The following is an 8,517-nucleotide window of genomic DNA, read 5'->3' as shown; positions in this document are numbered from 1 at the left end:
AGCCCCGACTCTGGCATCTTTCATCACTCCCTCACCTCATGCACAGCAATCCTTTCAGCCTCACGCATCAACAACACACTACCTCCCACTCGAAATAGGAATGGAATAAGGAAATGTTTATGGACCTCACAAGCTAACTAATTAGCAATCTTGTTCTCAGACTCATACCCTTCCTTCTTCCCAGCTGTTGGCCTCTCTGACTTGCCAACACTCACTACTATTGCACTTTTCCTACCACTGAAGGGCACCTTACGGTTCAAAAAGGTTGGACAACCTTACCCATCCAATGTTTCTTTCCAATATCACACACATCAAACTCATGAATTATCACCAAATAAAGGATCATATCCTACCATTACCACTTTCTCACCATCCTGAATTACGGGCTGCTCTGTGAGCAAGAGCCCGTGCTGACACAAGGTCAGCTTAATCAAAAACAACAACAATAATAAAGATCAGTACACTTCTACCTGCCTCTTTGTTCACACCTCACAAGAGTATATGAAAGAACTAAACATAAACTTAAGTAAAATTGAAGCAGTTAAAGACAAACAGTTAAGAGAAATAATAAACAATTGGGACAGAAAAAACATGGGCGGCCAAACGAAATGAATGAAAAGTCAACGTTAAGAATCTACAGAAAATATAAAGAAAACATAAGAGAAGAAATCCGGTATGACAACACTGAAAAAACAATGCTGATCAGTAGGGCCAGACTAGGTATACTAGGATTAAATGATAGAAATGGGATAAAAGGAGAAGATACAAAATGTTTATACTGTGAGGAACAAAATGCAAATTTAGAACATTTCTTACTTTACTGTCCAGCACACAATGAGATTAGAAATAGATATAGCTTTATGCAGCAACCATATCAAGAAAATAAAGAGGAATTAGTAGCAAATATACTCTTATTGGTAGTAGTTCTACTGAGGGAGGAAGTGGAGAATAGGAAAGATTTAATAAAGAAATGTGGTATTTCAGAGAGAAGAAGCTCAAACAACACAAACAAGAAGTAAGGGAGCCGTTTCAAAGGGATATACCACCTACTACTACTACTTCTCGGCTTCTCGCCACTCGCCAGTAATTACCTAATTCAAGAAAAACTCTTCATACGAATATCGTGTGTGTGCTAGCTATGGCCCTCGTCAAATTTTTTCATCGAAATATGCTGCGGTCTATAAGGCGGTCGTCCTGCTGTACGTATGAGGGCCTACCCTAGGCTCCTTGAATTTCACATTTCGTAACATCCCCAAACACACGAGATCTACCGTAATTTAGACAGGCATGTCGGTAATCAAATTTATATAAAATTAAAATGGTATGGGCCGTAAATACCATTTGACCCCCACCAAATAACTGTTAGGCTACTTGTCTTTCATCGACAACACAAACTGTAGAAGGAAAATCAAATTCAAATAGGGTAAAGCACCTCTGTGCGGACAGCACACGAGTACCTACCACACGGTTTGTGAGGTGCAAAGCTTTATTCCCTTAATTGTTTACTTTACTCATTATGGTAGATCTAGGGTTCTTATCTGCGGCGGCCTAGACTATGGCAGTTGCGGGTTTTCTATGCAGTTTTACCTACTGGACAAAAATTTAAAGTAGGGTAGAATATCACAGCAGGCCAGCCAGGCCACCTACTCAACGCTAGCCACCCTCCGAAAAAGTACATTATAACGCGTCCTGACACCCGAGATGGGCATCAGTCGCGACTTGTTGTTGGTGAGAAATGGAGCTAAAGACCTCTGCTCTCCTTTCGAAGTAAGTATTTTCTCCAAAGTTAGAAATTAAGGCCAAATTTTAAGTGTTCCGATACGTAATACAAACCCTCGGTCCTTTAACAATAGGAAGTAGCTAGCGGCAGCTGGAACGGTCGTAAGCTTCGAACAAGGGGAGAACGGTAGTTAACTGCTTGTCCGATCGTCGCGCGCCGCGCGACTGGGAGGTAAACAAATCACTTTTGCTTTCGGCCGTATGTGGGAAGGACGTGTTCGCCATCGCTCTGCCCGCTTTGTCGTTTGCTTTCACTTTGAGTATTTGCTTCTCTTTCTGTATAAATCAGGAGTGACTGTAAGTACTTTTACAATTCTATTGATAACTTGCAATGAGTGAATTGGAAGAAATGGAGATTTCACCGCGCCCTCCAGTCGCCCGTAGAGTGTGTCCCGGGCTGGAGGGGCGTAGATGTGGAGGGTTCAGGTCATTCGTTGATGTGGACCCCCATGAGGTTTGTACTCGTTGCCGGGGGCGAGAGTGCTCCCGCAACGAACCTTGTGTCACTTGTGTTAATTGGTCCGAGGCGCAGTGGGTGCTGTACGAGGGCAGGAAGAGACTTAGGCCGGCCAAGAAGTCATCGGAAAGTCCAGTGACTCCTTTGGTGACGGACACTTCGTCCTCTTTCCTGCCCCCGGCCAGCCCCCACGTTTCGCGCCTTCCCCTGCGGGTTGGGGGGGGGGTAGCGGAGTCCTTTTCCTCTCTCGATCCGTCGAGTGTGGAGGAGGGCGCCCGCTACCCGGACGTACAGCTGTACTCGGGGTCTTCCGTACGCTCTGGGGGGGGTGTCTCTTCCCCAGGGCGTGAGGAAGCCCCTCCAACTAACCCGACTATTGTCTCCGCAGGTGTGCCATCAGCGAAGGACGACTTGGGACAGGTGTGGGAGTCGCTGGGACTGCAGGGAGTGCCCAGCATCCAGGGGTTGCTCCAGCGGTTGGCGGGGTCGGCTGTGGTCACTCATGGTGCGGTGACCACAACTACCACCACAATAACGACACCAGCGTATGAGATGCCACCACATCTGGTATATACGCCCCATATAATGTCGGTGACATCCCACGGTTTGGCTATACAAAAACCAATTGCTGTGCCGTGCAAGGAGGACGGTGCCACCACCACCTGGATTTTTTCCTTTGCCGACCCCGGACTTCCGCTGCCCAAAGAGTACCCCCCTGGACCTGCCGCCAGTGCCACGGATGTCGGTAACTGCCGACAGGACGCCTGGCCCTCCCGTGGTACCTGCCGTGCCTGCCGTACCTGCTGCCGTTCCAGCCACTCTTTCCATTTCAGATCGGCCTGCACTTTCCCTTTCAGATGTTCCTGCCGTTCCTGCTGTTCCCGGACCTGTTCCTGTTGTTCCTGCTGCTGGTGTTGCTGTCACAGGCTCAGGTCTTTCCGGACAGGTGCAGTCGGGCCCTGTTGCTTCGGCAAACTGCCCGGCTCCCTCCTGGATGGAAGACCTGACGTCTGTTCTGCGGAGCCTGGCGAAGAAGAAGAGGAAGAGGAAGAAGGTGTCGTCGTCGTCTTCATCGTCTTCTTCGTCGTCTGCTGCCTCTCCTTCTCCTTCGACTTCTAAGGCCAAACAGCCGAAGAAGAAGAAGGTTGCCTCCTCCCCCCCTAAGAAGACTCCTTCGGGATCTTCTAAGGGCCCGGCTCGCACAGGCGAGCTGGGGAGCTCTTCTGCTGGTCCTCCTGTTCCTTCGGGAACGGGGCCCGTCACTTCTTCTGCAAAGAAGAAGTCGACGGGGACCAGAGGTGCACCAGCCTCGGCTGTGCGTCCTCACCTGGTGCTAGCGGTTCTGGCCGCTAAACCATGGTTTCCGTCTCGGCCGCTTCTCGTTCGCGAGAAGCACCGAGTGGACGCTCTTCCAAAGAGGACCGTCCAGCCAAAGTTTTGACGCCCGAGCTCGCTCGCCGTCAAGACAGCGGCGCGGAGCAGAAGACTGGCGAGAGTCGTGCACACGACTCTCGCCAGGCCAGTGGACGCTCTCGCAGCGATCAACTGGCTGCTCGGGCTGACGTGACGGTCGCTGACCGGCCACGGGTTGAGGCGAGGAAGGAGTCCCCACGGCCGCGGGTACCAGCCACGGCTGGTACCAGCGGTTTGACGCGCCGAGAGGACGCTGGCAGGTCTCGACGCGAAAGGGAGCCTAGCAGGTCACCCGTCCGCCGCTCCCGATGGGACCGGGCGGAGACGGTGACCAGCGGCAGCTCGCCTGACGCTAGAGATCGGTCTCGACGTTCTCAGCCGAGCAATCGCCCCCAGGCGAGCGGCAAGGCTAGGCCTGCTGCTCGACCGTCACCGCGGGTTGACGATCAGCAGCAGCCCTCCACGCACGCTGTCCTGCCAGCGAGCGAGGGCGGGGGCGGGAGCGTCAGGTCTGCCTCTCCTGTACCTTCAACCTCCTCCCTGGGCTATAACCGGGAGGAGCGAGGTACCAAGGAGCGATCACGAGAGGTGCGTCCGCTCGTGACCCAGCTATGACGCCGTTCGGCTCAGGCACGGTCTTAGGACCGACCAGAACGTACGCGCAAGTAGTTGGAGGCGACCGTCATGGATCTGTCGCTGTTCCTCCTTCTGAAGGAGGAGTATCGAGGGATATGCTCTTGCTGGAGGGACTGGACGGTCCTACTCCACAAGACGCTGTGACGCCTGAGATACAGAGGAACTTCGCAGAGGTCATTAAGTTGATGCGTCTGCATAATGACCTTGCGGAAGGATCGCCGCTACCACCAGCAGAGCCCACGTCCCGGCTCGAATCATTTTGGGGTCCCAAGAGGGAGCCCAAAATGATGATGGGGTTGCCACGATCGGAGCTTGCGGACTCGGTCCTGGATCAGGTGGAGAATCTCGTCTCCGGACGGGAGGACTCGCTAAAAACCGGTCCGGAAACGGTCCTCTAAGCTGCTCCTCCTCCTCTACAGCGACAGAGGCGATTTTACGTGCCATCAGAAGACCCGATATTGCCGAAACAGGTTAACCCGGAGTTAGCGAGGCTGACTCCAGGTGTGTCCCTGCAGCAGCTCCTGTCGGAGAACTTATGGTTCTCGCAGCAGGAGGCACTTGCCCTGGAATCTACCGCTATGGCAGCATTCCAGCAGTTTCCTGGTTGGATTTGTGGTCCCTCACAATATCCAAAGTAGCGGCCGGCTCTGGGAGTTCTTTGCTCTCGAAGACGACGCTTCTTTCAGGAGACTGTGCCAGTCTGGAGGAAGAGCAATCTCTTACCTCGCCCATCAGACTGCTAACCTGTGGGCCAACTTGGTTCTTCGACGTAGGGACGCAGTCCTTACCCGAGTGACCAAGGGGGCCGGGCGTGAAGCGGCACTCGGGCTACGAAATGGACCTCTTAGGAGTTCCCCAGCTCTCTTTCCTGGAGAGATGGTGGACGCTGCGGTGGAACGGCGGCGCACTGACGAGAGTGACCGCTTAGTCCACCAGGCAGTCTCGAAGGTTCTGGGCAACCTCGAGTAACTGCGGCCAAACAAAGAGCTTGGCTAGCGCTTCCACGGCGGCGAAGACGGTTGCACCGTCCAAACCCCGTGCGAAGACTCCAGCTGTTTCAACTTCTGCTAGAGGAGGCCGCAACCAGCCCTCCTCCCAGCCCTCCTTTCCCCGAGGAGGTGCTGGAAAGAAGTCGAAACGAGGAGGGAAACGCTAGGGACGGCGTTCCCTTCCTCACCTGCTGCCGGAAGTGGTGCCTAGCGAGCCATTGGGCGACTTGGCAGCGCTACGGCGCCGAGAACTGGATAGTAGAGTACTCCTTCGGGAGGGATATCTACTACCCTTCGAGTCTCGGCCCCCCCCTCATCTCCAAACCGGTCCATCTACAGACCTATGTCCGGGATCAACAAAGGACAACGCTTTTCGACAGGAGATCAAGACCATGCTGGCGAAACGAGCTGTAGAAATCGTGGAGGACCAGTCACCAGGCTTTTACAGCCCCTCTTCCTATGGAGAAGGCATCGGGGGGCGGGGGGCTGGCGTCCGGTGATGAGACCTCTCTCCCCTGAACCGCTTCGTTCGCACGACGCGGTTCACGATGGAGTCGGCACGCTCAGTGCTCGACTCGATCAGGGGGAACGATTTCATGCTTTCAGTGGATCTGAAGGACGCGTATTTTCAAATACCCATCCATCAGTCCTCCAGAAAGTACCTCCGCTTCATCTTCGACGGGACGGTGTACCAATTCAGGGCACTTTGTTTCGGTCTCTCAACCGCCCCACAGGTGTTTCACGCGAGTGTTCACTCTGGTGTCGGCTTTGGGCCCATTCGAACGGGATACGTCTTCTGAGGTATCTCGACGATTGGCTAGTCCTGGCGAGTCTCCCGCTCGCAGTTGCTACAGGACAGAGATCGGCTCCTCAAGTTTTGTCGCGATCTGGGGATCGTGATAAACTACGAGAAGTCCGACCTCGAACCCAAGCAGAAGATGAAGTACCTGGGTATGCTGATAGACACGGTAGCAGGGCAAGTCCTTTCCCGCAGACTTGCGTATCAGCAATTCAGGGAGGCAGCCGGCCGGTTCCTGTCTCGGCAGGAACAGGCAGCACAGCAATGGCAAGTCGTGATCGGCCATCTGTCGTCACTCGAGAAGATTAGTCCCTCACGGGCGTCTTCACCTGCGGTCCTCTCCAGTGGAGACTAAGGGAGAGTTGGTCTCAGGCCAAGGATCCTCCTACTTTCCCGTGGCTATCACGGACAAGGTGAGGCAGGACCTAGCCTGGTGGCTCGACGACAAGAACCTCTTAAGAGGAGTGCCCATACGCACTCCCCCCCCCGGAGATGCTTCTGTTCTCAGACGCATCGACCGAGGGATGGGGTGCACCACCTGGAAGGAGGAGTGCTGGCTGCAGGTGTGTGGGACCATCACGAGAAGCACCTTCACATCAATGTCCTGGAACTCAAGGCGGCGTTCAACGCTCTCCAAGAGTTTCAGGACCGCTTGGTGGGACACTCAGTGGTGTTGATGTGCGACAACACCACAGTAGTGGCATATGTCAACAAGCAGGGGGGGGCTAGTGTCTCTTCCGCTCCATCAGTTTGACGGTGCAGGTGCACGAGTGGGCCACGGCTCACTCGATAGAGCTGTCAGCACGCTACATTCCAGGCAAGAGGAATGTAGTAGCAGACAAGCTCAGCCGTCGGGATCAGGTGATAGGGACCGAATGGTCTCTACACCAAGACGTGGCGGAAAGGCTCTTCAACCTGTGGGGGCGACCGGTCGTAGACCTGTTCGCCACCCGGCACAACAGAAAACTTCAGGTTTTCTTTTCGGCTATGCCGGACCCATGGGCAGCTGCAGAGGACGCTCTCCAACACCCCCTGGGACAACCTCTTCGCTTACGCCTCCCTTTCCCTCCCTTCTGTCTGATTCGGAAAGTGATCAGTCGAGCGCTGGTCACTCCCAATCTCAGAATGATCCTGGTGGCTCCCAAACGACCACAAGCCGTTTGGTATCCGGACCTGCTGGCTCTTCTTGCGGACGCACCGAGAGAGCTACCCACTTGGCACAACCTTCTAGCCCAGCCACACGTAGAACGGTACCACCAGGCAGTCCAGTCCCTTCAACTTCACGGCTGGCTGTTATCCACCATCTCTTGCGAACGAGAGGCTTTTCTCGTAGCGCAGCAACAGAGATGGCTGGACACGTCCGACAGTCCTGCAGCTGTGTACCAGGGGAAGTGGGCCGTCTTCTGTGGTTGGTGTCGTAGACAGGGTCTGTCTCCTCTCAGAGCCACTCTTCAGCAGGTAGCGGATTTCCTCGTGTTTCTTCGCCGAGAGAAGCTCCTCTCAGTACCCACAGTTAAGGGATATAGAGCAGCACTGGCGCTCGTCCTAAAACTGAGGGGACTGGACATCTCGAATTCGTTCGAGATATCCTTGCTAATGAGGAGCTTCGAAAGGTCTTGCCCACCCAGGGAACTCAGGCCCCCTGCGTGGATGTGACTCTCGTACTTAGGAGTTTGACTCGAAGACCCTTCGAGCCACTCGAGAGTCGTCAGACAGGGATCTGACCCTCAAGACCCTCTTCTTGCTGGCCCTGGCATCGGCGAAGAGAGTAGGGGAACAAAATGGCCTTTCTTATGATGTTAAACATACCAGAGGCTGGGGATCTGTGACGCTCGATTTCGTCCCGAACTTCGTAGCTAAGACTCAGAATCCGTCGATCCCTGACGACAGGTTCGAGTCTTTCACGATCCCCTCCCTTCTGGACTTCACCGATAATGATGCGGAGAGATGCTGCTTTGTCCTGTGAGGGCGCTACGGCGCTATCTGAAGAGAACTCGACATCTCAGGCCTGAGTGTCGACGCCTCTTCGTTAGCACTGGGGTCACCAAGAAAGAAGTCTCCAAGAACACGCTTTCTTTCTGGCTGCGTGAGGTGATCAGTGGAGAGCGTACGAAGATGATGGTAGCGACGACATCCGTACGCTCCGTCCGAGAGCCCACGAAGTCAGAGGTATCGGACCCTCCTTAGCGTTCCGTAAGAACTTCTCCGTGGCGCAGGTCCTGAAGGCAGGTGTCTGGGCCAACCAGACCACCTTCACGTCCTTCTACCTTCGGGATATTGCCCACAAGTCCTTGGATACTTTTTCCCTTGGGACCTGTGGTGCTGCTCAACACGTTGTGTAAGCTTACCCAGCACAGCCAGCCCAGCAGGCAGAACAGCATCGATTCCTGGTATGACTGGGAGAATGAATGCGTGAATGAGAGAGTGACTGGCTTCTCTTCACC

General features: G+C 54.1%; 1 protein-coding gene across 1 annotated transcript in view; it reads left to right on the top strand.

Annotated features, from left to right (window-relative positions):
* Positions 1-1,042: 1,042 nt before the first annotated feature.
* The window catches only part of LOC135216102 (small ribosomal subunit protein bS18m-like), a 56,703-nt gene continuing 49,228 nt past the window's right edge, over positions 1,043-8,517 (top strand). The window contains exon 1 of the mRNA XM_064251177.1: positions 1,043-1,199. Coding sequence (XP_064107247.1) covers positions 1,139-1,199 — 61 coding nt within the window. The 5' untranslated portion in view covers positions 1,043-1,138. The remainder of the gene's footprint in view (positions 1,200-8,517) is intronic.

Source organism: Macrobrachium nipponense, chromosome 11 (assembly GCF_015104395.2).
Source record: "Macrobrachium nipponense isolate FS-2020 chromosome 11, ASM1510439v2, whole genome shotgun sequence".
In the NCBI taxonomy this organism is placed as follows: domain Eukaryota; kingdom Metazoa; phylum Arthropoda; class Malacostraca; order Decapoda; family Palaemonidae; genus Macrobrachium; species Macrobrachium nipponense.
The sequence above is the reverse complement of the archived record's forward strand: the minus strand, read 5'-3'. Positions and strand labels throughout refer to the sequence as shown.